The following is a 20,683-nucleotide window of genomic DNA, read 5'->3' on the forward strand; positions in this document are numbered from 1 at the left end:
GATACGGTGTATCATTCTAGCGATGATGTGTGCTCCAAATGGGAAAATCCACTGACGGAAGCAAGTTTGACAAAGGGCGCATTATTATTTATTCAGGTTTCTGTCACAGTTACATACAATTTCTAAGTGGTGACTAATTTCAAACATAATGTTCATTCTGAAACCTTGGCTGCATTTCAATTGTTTGTTTGAGCACAATTCCATTGATATAGTTACATGACATCTACATGGTATGGATCAGTACAACAAATGTGGTACAGCCATAACAAACAATTGGTACATTTGACAGAATATCTTAAGTGTAAGCCTGAGGGTAAGCTAGTCTGTTGAATGTACCACTTCTGTATTATGTAACAATATTAGGGAAGGAAAGTTGCTACTCACTTTATAGCAGATATGCTGAGCCACAGATAGACACAACAATCATAGCTTTCAGCCATTAAGGTCTCTGTCAATAATACACACACAAATGCAACTCGCACAGTGTGGTTTCAGTTGCTGAGACTGTAGTCGTGTGCAAGTTGTGTTTGCGTGAGTGTGAGTGTGTGTGTGTATGTGTGTGTGTTATTGACAAATACCTCAATGGCCAAAAGCTATAATTGTGAGAATCTTTTTGTTGTCTGTGACTCAGCATCTCCACTATACAGTGAGTAGCAACTTTCCTTCTCTAATATTGTTACATTCCTTCCCTGATTTTCCATTGTTTGACTTCTGCATTATGGTCATACCACATTTATTATACAGATTTGTATTACATAGATGTCAAGCAAGTACATCAGTGGAATTATGCTCTAACAAATACTTGAAATGCAAGCAATTGTCTGAGAATTATCATTAATGTTCAAAAGTAATTAACACCGAGAAATTGTATACAACTGTGTCACAACCCTGAATAAACAATAATGCAATTTAAGTTGCTGGTCCTTTACCAATAAAATGTTAGAATTACATAAAGACACTAATTGTTATGGCACAGGGTCCAGGAATGTGGAACTCAGACTCTGAAGTTGATCAGCTGTTCTTGTGCCACTGTCATGATTGTCTGTGGAAAGCAGTTTAACCTTTGGCCAGGTGTGGCTGATCAAACTGACACACGCTGAAATTTTCTGTCAATTATATTTCAACACTCGACAGAAATTATGCATTTTCACTAGCAACTTCCCTTCTCCAAATCCCTTTCACTAACAAGTGCTTCGGTATTGGTGTGACTGCTTTGTTGTGAAGAAACGTGCTGACTGCTCAATTTGACACCGAGTGTCCATTCATATTATCAACATAGCTTTGTAAGCAGTACAAAACTACTTTAGAATGCAAAATGGATTTCTCTTCTTTTTGGGCCACTCAATCATTTGTTATGACTATGTGAGTATCAAGTGTCAAATTGATACAGCACATCTGATTGCATTATTTTAGATCAGATGTACTTGATCATGGCAGACATCAGATAACATGTACAATCTCCTCAACTCAAAACATGTTAAAGGAGCCCAACAGCTGTTGTCTTAAGTAGACAGTGATGACTTTTGAAAGGATTTTGAAAATTCAGTGGGAACAGATTGTGATGACAAAACTGAAGGTCATCAGGAAGATTCAAAAACACGAAGATGACAATGAAGATGAAATTTTTGAGAAAAATGTTCATTAGTACACTAGAACACAAAAACAGACAAAATAAAATGAAGTACCACCATCACAGAGAATAAAGTTCTGCACCCACAATATTATTTGAACGTTACCTGGACCTGTAGGTTCACGCAAAAGTACTGAGAATGCTTCTGGAGTGCTGGAGCTGCCTCATGGATGACACCATTTCATCCATTTTAGTGCTGTACAATATCATCACAATGAGAACATCAAAGCCTCATTTCAGTATGAAAGAGACAGGAACCAGTATATGTTACTCAACTGAAAACTTTCATGTCTCTTATTTTTAACCTGTGCTACAAAAACTAACAGATAATGCTTAAAGATTCTGTCAGGAAATGATGGGGATGAACTGTCAGAAGTCTTGTACTCTCACAGAAAAAATGTTACGGTAGGGTAGGTGAGAACTGGAAGGATTCCATGGGAAATGCAGCTTTCAGCAATACATACTGAGAAACTCAAAGAAATAACACATTACAATACATGCTTCTGGATTCCCAGGTATTTTTCTGGCATAATTTAGAAATATATGTTGAGCGGCAACAACGATTATACCATTTGAGCAACACACCTTCAGATCTTGTTCTGACTGTGTGAACCTATCAGTCAGGTCAAAATGTGACAGCAGACAACTAGTTTACCAGTGCTGTCTTACAGAAGAGCTCAGGATGGGAAAAAATCTTCCTTTTTTTGGAACAATGAAGGAACATAAGCATGAGTTTCCTCTGACATTTAGTACCAGCAAATAGAGGAACATCCATAGTACATTAAAAATGTATCAAAAGACAATCTGTTTGATGCACAGTGATACTTTTTGCTCTGATTGTGGTAAAATTCCTCATTTGTTAACACACTCATACAGTGATGGCCACGCGGGGTAGCCGCGCGGTCAGAGGCGTCTTGTCACGGTCTGCGTGGCTCCCCCCATCGGATGTTCAAGCCCTCCCTTGTGTTAGTGTGTGTGTGTGTGTGTGTGTGTGTGTGTGTGTGTGTGTGTCATCCTTAGAATAAGTTAGTTTAAGTTTGATTAAATAGTGTGAAAGCTTAGTAGTTTGGTCCCATAAGACCATACCACAAAATTCCATTTCAAACAGTGGTGATAAGACAGAATGATTAATATTTCTACTGTTGTTGAGCTCTTATGCCATATTTTTCTTTCTATATATAAAGATGCTTACCATTTATACGGTGTTTAATTAGTGAAATTTAATAGAAAAGCAAATGAATAAGTGCCACCTACTACCTGTTGTGGAGAACGATGTGACTGACAGAAGGTCAAGGATGATGAAACCATAGGTAGGGGACAGGGCATCACATTTCCATGCTTATCACAGAAAAGAGAGATTTAAGGTTTCCTCGCTCTGTAAAGCAGAATAGTTGGTGACCTGTGGTAGACCTGATGACAGAGTACAATGCTGGTACAGCCACAAGTGTTTCAGAGCACACTGTTGAATGTGGAATTCCACATCAGATGACCCCTTCATGTTCCCATACAGATCCAACGAGTTTGTGATCAATGATTTCAATGGATACAGTGTCATCGAGATTAGGGTGTGGATCAATGGAGATGTACTGCACAGTAAGACGAATCACGTTTCTGGTTATAACAGGTCAATGGTCAAGTCCCGACACTCCATCATCCAGGCAAACTGCTGCTTGAAATGTGTACTGTGTCCCAGATGCATGCCAGTGAGGGCAGTATTATGCTACAGGGGATGCTCATGTGAGCTTCCATGGGGCATTTTGCAGTAATCCAAGGCACCATGACAACTGTACAAGGTATGTGAGAAAAGTAATAAGACTCATGTTTTTAGCTCCCAAAGTTTTTATTTTGTTTTTCCACATATCAATGCAGTCCCTTCAAAGTAATTCCCTTTGGTAGCTATACATCAGCAGAGTCATTGTTTGCACTCTTGGTAGCAGTGCTGAAAGGTTTCTTTTGAACGTTCTCCAGAGTCCCAAAATAATGTCTTTTTAAGACACCATTCAATTTAGGGAAAAGAAAAAAAAAGACACAACAACTGAGATCAGGTGAGTAGGGAACTGCGGAACAACAGGAATTTCTTTTGAGGTCAAAAATTCCGTGATGTAAGTGGCTGTGTGACATGAGGCATTATCATGATGCAGCATCAAATGGTCTGCAATGTCTGGTCTCACTCGATTCACCCTTTTTCTGACCCTTTCAAGGACATATTTGAGAAATACCTAGTTGACAGTTTGTCCTGGAGGGACAAACTCTTGATGAACCACACCCCTACTGTAAATCAAATCAGCATGGTTCTGATCTATGATTTGCTCATTCGAGCTTTCTTCAGTCAATGAGTTGTCTCAGTGTGCCATTCCTCTGCCACTTTGTCTCAGAATTATACTAAAAAATCCAGGATGCATCACCTGTGATCACGACTGAACCATTTGTGGTCACTGGCAATCCTCTCAAAAAGATCAACACGTATTTCTTTGACTGATCTTCTGCTCAGTTGTGAGGTTTTCTGGTACCATTTTAGCACAAACCTTATGTATGTGCAAAATTTTGGTCAAAATTTGATGTACAGTGAAAGTGTTTAAGTTTAATGGGCCATCCATCATCCTTGTTGTTAAATGTTGGTCCGATCACACAAGAGCATGCACACATTCAACATTTTTGTCAGTCTTTGAAGTTGGTCTCCCATACCGATGTTCTTCTTCAAAGTGTTCTCCTTCCAAAAATGTTTTGTACCAGTGAAAATCCTGTGCTCTTGATGATGAATATTCCCCATAGGCCAGTTTCAACTTTTTAAAGGTCACAATCGTGGATTCCTCAAGTTTAACACAAAACTTGATAGCACAACATTCTGTGAATTCTATAGTGCTATTTTTGTGACACACAAAGTGAAACAGAACTTTCCTGACGGTGCTCTCAAAAATCACAAGCTGTGTGTACGGAGCTTAAACTCAAACTGAGCATCTGGAAGGGATTAACACAGTGGTCTGTGTAAGTAGAACAACACAGTGTTGCGAGATCACTCACAGTGTTGTCAGTCTCATTACTTTTTACACACACCTCATAGGCTATGTGAGCATTACTATGAACCACCTCCAGCCCTTCACATTTCACTTATTCTCTTTCAGCAACAGCACCTTCCAGCATGATAACTGTCTGTTCCACAAGGACAGAATCGTGCTGCAGCAGTTCAAGGAGCAGAACAGTGATCTCATGTCAATGTCACAACCACCCTATTTGCTTCATCTGAACTCGATGGAGCACATCTGGGTTGTTATTTGGCACCAACTGTGTGTCCAGAAACCACTATATGTGGACATCTTGGGGAACATATGTCTGCAGATCCACTGAGGACTTGTTGAATCCATGTTACACAGAATAACTGCTGTACTGTGTTCCAATGGTGTGTCAATGGATTATTAAGGAGGTGATCATAAAGTTTTGGCCCACCGGTTTCTACAGGTGCAAATCAGAACTAATGGACACCATCTAGTATAAATAAACTATTTTTTTTATTTATTTATTTTGCAATTTTAATAGTCTATTTTGTAGAGTGCAAGAAGTAAACTGTATGTGAAAGGGGCATAGGACACACAGAACAAACATATCTTGTACGACATCTACTGTGCTGGTTCTGTTTCACTATCAAAGCACTGATAAGTAACGAAATAGATTTTTGTCTTAACGATTTAAGACCTTGGTACTAAGGCACAAATATGAAGTAGTGGTGAATGTACAGTGCCTTACAAAAAAGAAGTGAAGCACCCAGAAGGGGAGGAAGAAATGAAAATAAATGACGCTTCACGGCTCGGGAGAGTACATGACATTACTTCAGTGATTACAAAATCGAGTCAAATTTACAAAAAATCTTATAACTATGATTCAACTTATCAGTATGACGTTTCACCCCCTCTGGCACGGATGCACACACTGATTCAGATGGGAAGAGTGTCATAATGCCACTGTACCTGCTCCCGATGCAAGCTGGCAAAGAACTGTCATAGCCAGTTCACGATATGCTGGATACTGGCACTGAGACAGACTTGACATCTAAGTTAGTCCCACACATTCTATTAGGGACAGGTCTGTGAATCTTGCTGGTGACATCAGCGTCACACAGACAGTTCGTAGAGATGTGTGCCACATGCGGACTACCCGTCCCTTTGAAAACTGTCACCAAAATTCTGTCCCACAAGAGGAAGCGGGAAGTCCGAGTCGTATTGATGTGCCACCAGAGTTCCCTCAGTCACTATTAGTCATGATATGAAGTTAAACCCGATGATTTGAACTTCGGTGACACCAAGAGTAATACTGCTGTGCCTCCACAAAATACTGGTAAAATGGGACTTTGCCCCGGGTCGTCGCCATACTTGCTGATAACAGTCGGCAGGGTGGTGCATAAATGCAACCCGTCGCTAAACACAATATGATGCCATTCACCAGCAGTCCGTGCATCACAGTCTTGGCAACCCTTCTAACGCCATTTGATTAACATGTTACTGGAAGTCTGCACAGGGGACTGTAAATCCCCAGGCTGGCTGCTGCCAGTCTCTGAGCAATGGTGTGGGATGACACAAAATGATACAGAGAATATATTATATGTTTTTGAATGGCAGGTACAGATATGAAGGAGTTATGACGTGCTCAATGCACAGCACAACAGTCCTCACTCGTGGTGGTCCAGACATGGTTGATTAGAATCTTGACAAGTACACCTGTCCTCACATACCTGTGCAGTCTGACACTGGACCACTGTCTCAACCGAATGCCCCGCAAATATTGATGCTGCACTAATTTATACTGAATGGAGACCCTCAACACCATCAAGAGCTGATGAATATGTCTCACACAAGGACAAAGCATCTGTATCCTTCACAGCGATCACTCAACATCTGATACTATACACACACTCTGGTGGCTGTTCTACCAGTCACAGAGAATTATAGCTATAATCATTTACATACCTGCCAATGTTGTGTATGTGTTCAAAGCAAAATTGACACCTGACCATGTCTTCCGGGTGCTTCACTTTTTCTGTCAGTGTGTGGATGATGTTCACCATTGGTTACAAAAAAGTATTATGGATCTATTAAAAAAAATTAAGTTGCACAAAACAAAACTTCAGCTGAATTTCATATCATACTGGTACATCAAATTAGTTATGTACCACATTATTTAAAGATTTATTTGGGCTTTTGTGATAGAGAATAATCTTACCAGGTTCTTGAAGAAGCTGAATCACTCGCATCCTGCATCTGGAACCGAGAAAGTGATCTGTGTATATGTAAGTTACTACTTGTCTGCCCTGAAAGACAACTAAATGTAAAAGAGGAATCTGTGCTTTAACTAATTTTACTGAACAGACATACTATTTTTCATTTTTTTCTGAAACAGAAATAATTATATTCAATGGCACTGATGGCACAAAGAATGCTGATATTTTGTTTGTTGCTTTAACAGCAGCAATTATTTATTTTTGCCTTTTATATTGATTTCATTTATGAAAGTGGCTATCAGAATTGTTACAAGGTGCACTATTGAAGCACCCTGAAAAGCTTTTTATGCTGTAACAATGTTGTGAAAATTTATTGTATTTATGAAGAGGTGAGAGTCCTTGTATAAATATTCTTTTTAGATCCTTAAATATATGCAGAAACATGATGCATATGTAACTGTTTCTTGAATCACCATAATACGTATCCAAAAAGAGTACTAAAACCCTACCAATGTTATGCAATGTTCTACCATTTTAGCAGTAGTAACGCCCAGTGTGACTGCTGTGTCTTTATTAATGAGATGATGTGACATTATGTACGCAATTCACGATAAGAAAGGCAACTGTGAGCCTGTTCCCTTAACAATTATGAGTAAATAAAACTAGTGAACAAAATGATCATCACTATCTCCTTTGTTCGTACAGTTGCCTATGGGAATAGGAGAAAGTGATGAGGGAACAGTTCTTCATAATCTTCGATCCGATGTCACGCGACCGAAAGAAATGAGTAAAAGTTATGTGAGTGACCATTATTCAACACTTCTGTTGCATAGTTCAAGAACTATCTTCAACATCATATTTTACAGACCTTTGCTTATTTTTTGACATTAGGTTTGGGACACTGTAACAGCCTTTCATGTTATATAATTAATGCATGTATGTATGTATGTGTGTATGGTTAATGAAATCTTTTAACCCCCATAACTTGCATGGTAGCTCCTGACATAGTCACTTGTGTGGATGGCAGGTGTCATCCTCAACATAAACAGTGCATTTGTACACTTTGAACAGTGTATCTGGATTATTTTAGTAGTGTTTTATTTAAATCAAAACATAACACATTTAATACACCAACGCAGTAAGTTAACTCCAGGCAAATGCCGGGATGGTTCCTCTGAAAGGGCACGGCCGACTTCCTTCCCCATCCTTCCCTAATCCGATGAGACCGATGACCACGCTGTCTGGTCTCCTTCCCCAAACCAACCAACCAACCAGTAAGTTATGCACTAGGTGAAAAATATTTTTGGCACTTGTTTGTAAATAGCTGCAGTACCTCTCTCATGGCACCCAACTTGTCATTCTCTGTGAACCCTTCTATTGAGGATAGTATAAAAACTTCAGACATCTCCACTGAAACCTGGAATGGTTTTCACTCATGCATAGGAAGCATGATTCAAGTCAGTTGTCCTTCGAATTAACCCACAACCTTGATAAACTTTTTCTAGAATGTCTCAGAGATCCACACAAACATTGCAAACCCTAGAAGAGATATCATGAACTTCACTGTTGTAAATATTTGTACACATTGCAATAATGGATATTACATTTTATCCAAAAATAACTTCATAATATCAATTTCCATCATTTTTACACTACCTTCATTTTTGGCTACATATATGTGCATAACATTAATACAAGATCTTGTTCTAACATTGGTAGAATATTTACTTTTCCCCCACTTAGCTATTCCATCTTTTCCTAAAAGAAATATGTCCTCTTTATTACTTCTTCCTGTGATTCACATTCAGCATTTTCTGACACTTCTTATTCTCTTCCTCAGTCATGACCACTTTCATGTACACAATCCTCATTCTCTGAGTCAGCAACACCATTGTTAGGACTTCATCACTGAGCTCATGGAATCATTCCAGCCATACATCAGGAACTCTGCTAAGCTCTGTACATGTTTTTTTATTACTTTCGACACCTACTGTAAAAACTAAAAGTATAGAAGATATTTACTTCTCATAAATAATTATTGTAGGCATAAAGCAAACCAACTGTAATTAGTTTCAATATGCCTGAAATTACACACATGAACGTTGCATTGAATCTAACAAAGCAGTAAAGGAAATACACTTACTTTTTTCAAATTGTAACTACATTGCTCACACAGATGGCCACTCTTCTCCATGCTATAATAGCATTTCAGAAACAATGCAACCCTGTGTACTTGAAAGTCAATAATGGCTAAAGCTAACAGATGGAGAGTTAATGGAAAGGTACTCTAAATGCTGCAAACTCGATCCAGCCCAATTAAACAAAACAGAGCGGAGAAATAACATGGCTGACAAGCATCATCTGTGTAAGCAATGGAAGATTAAGAAGCATGATGGCCTACCCATTATCAGTTCTACAGAATGCAACCTCTTGCAGATTGGAGTATAAATATTGGAAAAGATTTTTATTATTGTTTTATGGCACTAGTCTTAGTGGTTATCAATGCCTCAAATGTAAAAAAATTACCAGTCGATAGAATATGGTGTCATATGTCCAGATATGGCATTAAAACATGATAAAAAATTGAACACATAATATAACAGCTATGTGCCTAAACACTCAACGCATTATACTAGCAAAAGAAACTAGGATGTATCGCCGGCCGAAGTGGCCGTGCGGTTAAAGGCGCTGCAGTCTGGAACCGCAAGACCGCTACGGTCGCAGGTTCGAATCCTGCCTCGGGCATGGATGTTTGTGATGTCCTTAGGTTAGTTAGGTTTAACTAGTTCTAAGTTCTAGGGGACTAATGACCTCAGCAGTTGAGTCCCATAGTGCTCAGAGCCATTTTTTTAGGATGTATCAAAGTCAAAAAAATGCAAATCCCTAAGATGGAGAGATAGAAAACAAGAACAGCACATAAAAATAAAAAGATTGTTAAGGCATTACAGTAGAAGCTTTCCCTCACAAATCACAGGAAACACACTATGCCAACACGTGTGAGCAATAGAGATGTGCCTACAATTAGCTCACTCCTTAGTTCATCCAAATTAGCATACTGAATGAAAATACGTGGCTCAATGAGACCGCACCCACACATATTCATATCATACTAAGGTAAAATCGGGAGTGAACAATGTATGCCCAATGTGAGCTCAACACAGTATAGCAGACATCTTTGACAAAAACAAAAGGAAACACAACCATACCACAGCACTGCTCTGAATTTCTTGTGACAGGCAGCATCTTGCCATTCTGTGTGCAAAGCTCTCAAAATTATGTGCCTTGGCTTTGATCACAGTCACCATCAGAATTTCTAAAACAGCCTTCTTAGCCTTTCAATCACCAAATACATTCTCTGGTAAACCAGTATACAGTAGGCAGCTGAGTAGAAGGTCTGCAAAGAGTCAGGTGGGAAGTGGGAAATAGTTCTTCCCTTTTCTCCCTTTTGTGCTTCTACTGTCCACCATCTGTGCTGTCGACTGTCGGAAAAATATTATCTCACTGGAAGACTAAATTGTTATATTGTTCACCATTCAAGGTTTTCCATTTTCTTTTACTTTTTATGTATTGCACCAGTGAAAAAGATCAAAGTTCTAGTTAAGTGCAGACATCTCATCTGCATTATAAGCAAAAAATTGATAGAAAATCCATTCTCAATTTTTTTAACTGAATAAAAGGAAACATATATTTTGCCTACAAAACTTAGTCCACAAGTTGGATACACAGTACCAGTATCAATGCTAACAATACATCAGCTAATTACATCATGCATACACAAATAATTTAACTGATATTATTCTGGAAGTATCAGTCCACTGATGAGGCGAGAGGCTTTATGTATTTACAGCACTCAGACCTCTTCAAGTCAGTCACAGTTAATAATGTCTATGTAATTATATCTGTGAAAATGTTTTTAGAACAGTGAGCACCTTTCTCACTTGAGCATGTCACTGACTCACAGTCGGATTCCTGTTGCACGCATCCTTCTCAACTGCGAACAGTAACTCTGTACTTGTACAGATTTACCAGAGGTGCACACAGGAGTATCTTAAATATCAAACCAAAGTATGTGACAGTAGACAGCACCAATCATTTGCATCTTGACATCACACTGGATCATAACACAGCGTGAAATCACAGTTTTCTGGGGCCCACACTTCGTAACATATCACTTCCTGGCCACCCGTATACCCTCATCCCATTCACTACTTCGTACACCAGGGATGTGCATTTACAGTGTCTATGGGATGGAAGCTTTCATCTCATAAAGAGAATGGACTAGAGTCTTCCCTCAATCTTCTCAAATGGGTGGGGGTGTGGACTGACAACACTGTTTTTGAGGGTGAGCTATTTCCCCAGCCTGGCTAGTATCTTAACAGCAACTGTACCACCTGTATGAAACAAACTATAGAAAACAGCTGCTTTTTAGGTCCTATTAATGAGAGATGTAAATGGGCCAGGGAAATACACCGGCTGCCAGAAATGTGAAGCACCACAAGATATGGTCATAAGTCAATCTAACTTTGTACACTTAAACACCACCAGCAAATATGTAAACGATTAGAGTTGCAATTCCCTGTGACAGATTTATCGCGAAAGCACATTAGTGTCGGTCACATTTAATGTCATTAGCAGGCCAGGAGGGGTATATTAATGGCATGAGCAGCATCATACATTCAGTGATCACTGCAAAGGACATGGAGATACCACATACTTGTGTGAGACAGCATTATCAGTTTCTGACAAGAGTTTTAAAAGGGCCTCATTGTGGGCGTCCATTCGGCCGGCTCATCAAATCGTGCAGTAATCTAGATTTGTAGGGCATTCGGATAGACTGCACGGGAATGAGAGTGGAGGCATAATCCTCATCAATTTTTTGGACACACGTCTAATCACCACGAGGAAGGATCATTGTATTGTTCACTGAGTATGTTGTAGCCCCTTCATATCTGTGTCTACCATCTGGAAACAATTAAAGCACTCTCTGTAATGTTCGGTGTCATCCTGTGCCATTGGTCAAAGACTAGAAGCAGGCAGGCTAGGGAAGTACAACTTCATGTGTAGGCTACTTTTAACATCACAATATAAAATGTCTCCATTCGGAGGGTTGCAAGACTGTGACGCACGGCCTGCCGATGAATTGCACCGCATTACGTTCAACAATGAATCGCAGTTCTACACTACTCTGATGACCTTAACAACTGAGTATGAAGGTGACTTGGGGATAGCTCTCATTCTTCCAACGTTCCTGACAGGCACAGTCGCATTATAATTATTGGCACAGTGGCATTATAATTATTATACTCCCAGTACTACAATATTGGGAGTTCTCATGTATGACTTCTGATTACAGCTGGTAGTGATTAAAGGAATTTGAATGGCACTACGGAACATCACATACATCCTGCACCCTCTCGTTACCTCTCATGTGACAGCATTGCGGTGCCAGTTTTCAACAGGACAGTGCTCGCCCACACACAGCACGTGTCTCTACGGACAGTCTGCACAGTGTTGTGGTACTCCCGTAGCCATAGAGATCCCCGTAACTGGCCCCGACAGAACTCCTGTGGAACCAGCTCAGATGTCAACTCCACACCAGTGCCAGTATCCAGGATAATGAGGACCAGTTACAACACTTGCCTGCCAGGAGAGGGTGTGACGGCTTTACGACAACCTTCACGACTGAATCAGTGCATATATCCAGACCACATTGGATGCTATCTCACAATGATAAGTTGGCTCATACTGCCATGTTCTTCACAAATCTGACTCAATATCACATACCCACATAGTCCATTAAGTTCCATTTTCTTTTGTCCTTCCCTTATGAGTGCTTCACTTTTTAATCAGGCAGTGTATTCCTGAAGCAGACTGACCAAAAGACTGGAATATTAAAATAATTTCACGGAGCATTTTTGGGAATTCACAAAATGGGTAGTGATGGTAGCAGGTAAGTCATGGACCGTGTGAGGCAGATGTGTCATTTTAAAACAGAGTTGAGTGTATCAAATTGGGAATGAATGATCCTGCCTGTGCATAAAGTTTTGGAAGAGTTGACAATTTCATTCTGGGACATGTACACGGAAACCTGTTTGGTCACTGGCCAGTTCTATAGGGCAATGTTGCAACTTAGTGAGCCAAATTCTCGGTAGGAAGAGGCCACACAACAGAGTATAGAACCATCAGCTAGTCATTTAACTGACAAAGCTGACTTGGAAAGATCTAACAGAACACAACAAATTCCATTTGTCCCAATGAAACCTGAAGTGTGGTGTTTCTCTGTGTGCTCCTCATCATCGACTTATAAACACCTATCCTAGATTATTTATGAAGGAAATAATCCGTGGGAGTTGCTAGAGACCAGCTGGAGATAGTGCAGTGACAGATCTCATTTTCCCATCTAGCGGTCAGATTTAAGAGGCTTCTGAAAGCAATTCGATTGTTACACATTTTAAACCCTGGCTTATAGGTCAAAGCGAACCTCATGACCCTTATTTAGACTGATTTAATATTGTGACAATGCAGCAAATTAATGCAGATCTACCAACTAATGTTCCCGAATAAATTTGTGGATTTGTAATTTGCCACGCATGTTGTGCATTTCTAAGAATGCACAGATACTGTCTGTGGCTGAGAGTAGGTCTTCACACAACCCTACAGAAGCTCTAAGTATGGGAAGAAGGAACATTTCAACATGTTGCAAAGCTTTAAGAAGGACAAGAAACTTAGGGTAGAATTTAATGTCCCTTTGACAACTAGGTAGCTGGGCACTGAACAGGAGCTTCAGCTGGGGAAGGAAACCAGCCGTGCATTTTTTAAAAGAACTCTATTGACATTCACCTTAATCACTTTAGGCTAACCACTGACAAACCAAATACTATGCGCAAGATGCAGGTTTAAACTGCTGTCTTCTCAAATGTGGGCCCAGTGCATTCCCAGTGTATCGCCAAACTCAGTGTTCCACACCCAGAAGGATTCCCTCTTTTATGGGTCTATGGAATGAAAATTAATCTAATCTAATCTAATCTTGCATTGTGGGTACCACCCTGGCAGAAAATGTGCTCCATACAGTGGGCAAAGCCTTCTGTTTTTACACATCTGGACACACCGTGCTCACTGACTCTGGACCCAACTGAGCACACAATTTTCAAGCAGAAGTGTCTGTAAATTACAGAAAGAAATGTGTGTTAGTACTGTAGGTTATCCTGAAGAATTGCGACTCAATGACGAATCATGGTCACATGTGCTCGCCCAGACTCCGTCACATGAACAGCACCCAATTCACATTGTCTTGTATCCATGGAAATGACAGCCATGTCCTCAGAGTTAATAAGAAGGGAAAGCTTCACGAGCATAACAAAGGTAAAGTTACAAGACAGGCATCACCAGGGTGTGACAACAGGCTTAAATAAAGTTTCAGATGCTCCAAGTCATGCAGAAGGAATCTTTCTAGCCAGTGGCACCAGAGGGATGCCAGTCACACTTAAAAAATAACACTGTAAGGTGTAAATAAAATTTCAGAATGAGAGTAAGAGAGGGATAAGGAAGAGAGTCCCTGGAAGGGGCGCATATATACCTTGATGAGCCTATAGCAGGTCCAGGATATAAATTTACAACAGATGTCTCCCTACATCCGCCCAGCTTCTGAAAGACACTGCATAATTGGAGCCAATGAGACGGTGAGGGTTTTTCAACATTACACCAAGTCAGGTAGTCGCAGGGGTGAAGGGGTAATTTATTAAAATTGGGATGCTGATGCTCTGAAAGAGAATCATGGCAGTCAGAGCAGACAGGAGTAGAGGATAGATAGGACAGGCAGGTCCTAGTGGAGGTGAAGAGAGAGCAGTACTGGCAGAAACAGCCAAAGTTATTAGTTGAGTAGGGTTGAGCAGTGTTATCTACAATAGTTCAGGGCAGTAGATGGAGTTCTAGCTGGATAGCTGAGGTCTCCTAAGTGCCATGTCATGGGTGGAGACACAGTTAGTACTGACAAGTTCTTTAAAAACACAAACAGTGCCATTTACTCACCACCCCTTTGTAAAGACTTAGTCTTTTGTGGATACTACCCATTTTGAGCAAATGTATATTATGTTGAGGGTGGTCTCTGAATAAAATCAGAAGTTGTAAAACACTCAGTGTTTGCCATTCAGTACCAATTTGAAGGAAGATTTAATATCGCCAACATCGATGTCATTACAGATGGAACACAAGTTCAGATGGTGTTAAGGATGGAGAAGGAAATTGGCTGTGACTTTTCAAAGGAACCATATTGACAATTGCCTGGAATGCTTTAGGGAAATCACAGAAACCTAAATCTTGATGACACATTTGAACTAATGTCCTCCCAAATGCGAGTCTAGTGTGCTAACCATTGCACAACCTCATTCCGTTACCTTTTGTAATAAAGAAATTTTAACAACATAGTCAGATAAGGAGTCCCTCTCACTTAGACCAACTGACTATTTCTGTTTCTCCCAAACTTTGACGCCTAATCCCAAGAAACAATCACTTTTGGGGTACAACGACATGTGAGTAGATTTTCAGATAATTCAACCTCTATATGCACAGAGTATCTTGTCTTCCATATGCGTACAAAACCGCTACTTGATGATATAAATAAATAAGTCATTGTCTTGATGATAATAAGATTCTAAAACATACACTGATGTGCCAGAACATTCCACCCATCTCCTTAATAGCATGCAGGACTATCTTCTGAAGCAATAAAGCACTGATTTAATCTGGCACAGATCAACAAGGACTCAGTACGTTTCCAGAGGTATGTGGCACCATATGTGTATGTACAGTTCACATAAATTATGGGCCAGTGGTTTCTGGGCACAGAATTGGCACCTAATAGTGTCCATAATGTGTTCCGAAGCCTTCATATCAGGCAAATATGGTGGCTGAGACATCAATGTGAATCCAGTATTATGCTCCTTAAACCACCACAGCACAACTTTGGCCTCTGACACGAACACTTATTCTGCAGGAAGATACCATCACTGTTGGGAGAGATATCGAGCATGACAGGATGCAGGTGATGTGCAATAATGTTCACATATTCCACATCTGTCACAATGCCTTTGATCAGCCCCACAGGTGCCACAGGTGACTCTCACACACAGCATAATACGGCCCACCACAGCTTGTGTCTGTCACAGGGTGCACATTAGAGAAGTTCCAGAATGAGATTTTCACTCTGCAGCGGAATGTGCGCTGAAGTTATTTGCCGGGATGACCAAGTATCCAGATGTGACTGTCAACCTGGCATACAAAGAAACATTGTTCGTCCAACAATGCGACACATTTGCATTGATCTGAGGTCCAATCTCAATTATGCTCACTGAAACTGTAACTGATGATGTCAACATGTCCGTGTAGTTTCACATCTGACAATCTGTGGTTAATTATGTGCTCTGAAACACTTGTAACAACTTTGTCACAAATCGCTGCCTATCCTGCTTCACATAGCAGACATTCTGTGATGAGGTGTGCACATCAAACACCTTGTCACCTATTGTGGTTTCACTGCCATACAAGCACTTTCCATAGATGCTCAAGGCAAAGCACAGGGAACAGCTTCCCTGTTTCTGAGATACTGTCTCCAGACACAGAGTCGTAACGATCTGCTCTCTGTCAAAGTCACTTATCTCAGTGGACCACCCACTTGCAGCCTGAATCATCAGTAGGTTGCTTTCCTGTGCATCTTTGCTCCTCTTACATACTTTCATTCCAGCGTCACATGCCTACACCACCAGGCAGCATTTAATTTTATGATTGGCAGTGATCACAATATTTAGCTCATCAGTTTACATTTTTCTAAATACTGCTTGCTGTTTAATTCTCTTGAAGTCCACAGAAAATTGGTCTGCAGACAGCAGCCAGTGGCAGATGTCAATGCTGCTGTTGAGGTAGTGCTGGCAGAGTTTCGTGTCCTGAAATAAGAAATATCTTCCCCTCTATCCTCATAACGCCTCTCACAATACTACTCTACAGCTCAACCAACCTACGCAATATCCTCATCTGTCTCTATTCCACCCCTGCTCCAAACTCCTTGACACTGCCATATATCCCTGCAAAAAGACCTGCAGGACCTGTCCCATACATCCTCCCGCTTCCACCTTCTCCAGCACTATCACAGGTATTTCCTACACCAGGGCTATCTCTGAAAGCAGCTATGTAGTCTATCAAAATAGCTGCAAAGACCGGGCACGACCACTAGCAAGCTGTCTGCCTGCTTTTCGGCTACTGCCAAACTGTGGCCAAGAGACAGCTGAACCACCCTGTTGCCGAGCAGTATCATACCATCTTCTCCCACCTCTTAGCTGCTATCCATTCCCCTTGCCATCCCAAGCCTCTTCTGTACTCCCACACCACATCTCAACTGAAATTGTTACACACAGCAGTGACACCACAGTGTCCAGACCTGACCGTGGCCGCAAGTTTGTGAGATGTGTACGTGTGAATATCCATTTGTCTCTCATCTGATGAATAAATTTCTCTGACAGCTGGTATTTTACAACCGTCTACTTTTAAATGTGCCTGTCTGCTACTCAATGCCTCCTCTGTACGAATACCAATCTGTCCAGTTCTTATCATTATTCCACTACGGATTTTCCTTTGCATAAGTTAATAAATGAATGGGAGCATAGGTGAACATTCTATAAAGAGGAAATATCTATTATACAAACATAAAAAGGAAATGTTTATGTCAAGTACCATTTTCTGAATGAATGTAAAGGGTGATGCATAAGTGATGCCACAGAATTGAATAAAGGGCCGATGATCAACAGTGGGCATAAAAAGAATCTAGACAGAAGAGAAAGAAAGTCACACGCAAACAGTATTCCATTAAGGAAAATCACTGGATAGTATTGCTCCCTCATAGCTACATCATGACTTCTACAACTTTAATATATAAATAAATGATGAAATTTGTAACAAATTCTGAGCTAATGTTGAGTGGCTCCAAATGTTCCTATGCTTGTGTTGAAGATGGTTCCAGCACAGCCCATGTATCTGCATTGTGTTGTTTTAGCGGGCATCATGTAACTTGGCGGATGAGGACTGGATGTGCAGTAGCGTGGAAGTCACATGACCTGCCAACCAATAAGAGTCAGTCAGCTGTAGCGAGCACCCGATTTAATGTCGTTCTGTGCAGAGTAAGTTTACTACTGGTTTTAGCATTGTGTGTGGTGCTTTTTCGGAAGTTACTGCAAGACATTGTGGTAATATGAGTGTCAACAGCAAATCTCACCCAGTATTACACAGACAGGCGAGAGAAATAATAAGTCGCCTGGTATGTGCCGAAATCGAAAGAAATTCATAAGTGAGCTCAACAGTTTCAGCAAGAATGTGTTATGGCATAAAATATTCAACATGTATAGCCAAGGTGAATATCCTACGGCAGATAAATTATATTCCTACATGAAAGAAGCCGAAAGTTTCAAAGGCAGCAAATCAACCATGCTCACAATATTAATGGAGATGGGATTTAAATACAGAAAGAGCAATGACGGAAGAAAACTGCTCTTAGAGAGAAGTGACTTTGTAGCAGCAAGAACTGTGTTCTCGAGAGAAATGCACTTGATAAAACAAATCGGAAAATCACGTATTTATTATCTCAATGAAACATATATTCACCAGAACCATTCATGACCAATGTGCTGGAAGACAAGTGAAGATGTTGGTGGCTTGAAGGTTCCTGTGGGAAAAGGGAGACGCCTTATTGTGCTTCACGCTGGTTCTGCAGAGACAGGCTTCATACCAGAGAGTAAATTAATATTTAAAGCATTGAAGACGAAGGAATCAGATGACTACCACTCTGAAATGACCTATACTGTCTTCAAGCGGTGGTTTGTGCAACAGCTGCTTCCGTACATGGTAGAGAATTCTGTTATTGTCCTGGACAACACGAGCATGCACTCTGTACAAGTGAATAAGGCTCCTACTTCAAATACCAGGACGGATGAAATTATTTCATGGAATTTTTATCAGACAGTAAGTATAAAAACAATGTTTTGGGGTACCTGTGACAGTACTACAATGCTGCGGTAAGCATTTAATCATACGTCATAAATGATAAGCCTATATTATGTATCTTGAATCTAGGTTTGCCTAGCTGGTAAAGTAATTATAAAAAGATTTTAGTTTCTTATGCGATTTTGTTGTGGACTTTGTTTACAGCTTGTCTTCAGTGATTACACTCATCGATTTTGAATTATCCATCAAAATATGTAAAATTTCATTTGTATTTATGCTAGTCGGACTGCTGTCTTCATTTTTGAAAAGTAATTGTTCTTGCTTTCCCAAAAATTAGTCCCAACAAACAGCATGTGGAAACTTGTTTTATATTATGACAATACCTACGTGAAATAGACACAATATCAACAACTATAAATTACTTGTAAGTGATGTGTCTAGAAACAGAAAATGCCTTTCATTCTTTTAATAACGATTTTTAATGTATGATAGGCTCTTTTTGTATTTTCTGAAATATGACTCTGAATATGTCCCGAAAAGATGCTCTACATGTATACTGCTCAGACGTTTGATTAGGTCACTTAAAATACTGGGATGTAAAAATTTCACATGTGCAAATATTTCCCCTGCAATCCAAATAAATAATTTTGACTCCAGATGGCAAGCCACCACAGGGTGAACGTATTCTCTGGGCTCGAAAGGGAGACAGAAATATTCCTGCATGTGCCGAGATTTTTCCCAGCACTCACACGTATTGCAAAACATTTTATGTGTATTATAAAAATGGTTTGAGTATCAGTAGGTATACATTTTTTCGTGAGGTTTCTTCCACTTTTCAAATTTTGTTTTTCAAGGCAGCACAAGAAGATTGTATTTTCTGAGTTAGAATAGGAAAGATAAATAAATGCACAACAGTGTTCCCAGTTACTCAACACGGTATTCTTGTGTTGATCGACAGACACAATAAACAATGCAAGTCTGTCTATTATTCTTGCCAACATACATAGCTTTTTATTTTCACACATTTTATACAACTCCATATTTTAAAGGCAGACGATTCGATGACAACGTCTTTCTCACAAAGATGTATACGTATTATTGCGCTTGTCACCTATCCTGCATGCGCGCATACTTCAATGCACGGCAGTCAGTAGCTGACAGTCGAACTAAGCAATAAAGCATAGTGTGAATACACTGCGGCAGCTGGCTCCCCCCCACACTAACTGCTGGCTGCCCAGAACTCCCCCACCACCCGCCAAGATATGTGACGACCGCTCTAGTAGTGGCTGTGTTCAAGTGGAAATAAATCCATGAAGAGAGAAAGGAACGTTGATGTAAAGAACAAACTGAAGAATAAAATTTTCTCCAAAAGCAGAAAGGAGTATGTCTGTTTCTGGAAAAGTTATCCACATGTGGAATTAAGCTAATATTAAACGGTGTATAAGATCAATAGTACATAACGGACTGCAGATGGTTTGAGGAAATTCTACAAAGATTCTTATGCCCTGGCATGCTTTCTTCCACGCAATGAATTTTGATATTCAAAATTTTAAACGGTGAACACAAAAAATTTACTCACCTGAGCTCATAATGAATATTTGAGTAAGTAATCTGCCGTCAAAATCATGACAGAGGGCTTTAAAGATTTTAGTAATCCAGACAAAATGTTGGTAAAAATATGTGTTGATAGTAAAGTAGAAAATATGCATTAGACAAAAAAATGAGTAAATGAAAATGTCCTGACTATGGAATGTTATTGTTTGTAATGAAGTACACTAAATCAGATTAATTAAAGAGCCAAAATACAATGGTAATATACTCTACAGAAATCACAAGGTAGGATCCAAAGACATCTAGAA

General features: G+C 39.9%; 1 protein-coding gene across 1 annotated transcript in view; it reads right to left on the reverse strand.

Annotated features, from left to right (window-relative positions):
• Positions 1-20,683, reverse strand: part of LOC124553199 (zinc finger protein 721-like) — a 177,449-nt gene that overhangs the window by 24,917 nt on the left and 131,849 nt on the right. The window contains exon 5 of the mRNA XM_047127094.1: positions 6,842-6,879. Coding sequence (XP_046983050.1) covers positions 6,842-6,879 — 38 coding nt within the window. The remainder of the gene's footprint in view (positions 1-6,841; positions 6,880-20,683) is intronic.

This window comes from Schistocerca americana, chromosome 11 (genome assembly GCF_021461395.2).
Source record: "Schistocerca americana isolate TAMUIC-IGC-003095 chromosome 11, iqSchAmer2.1, whole genome shotgun sequence".
In the NCBI taxonomy this organism is placed as follows: Eukaryota; Metazoa; Arthropoda; class Insecta; order Orthoptera; family Acrididae; genus Schistocerca; species Schistocerca americana.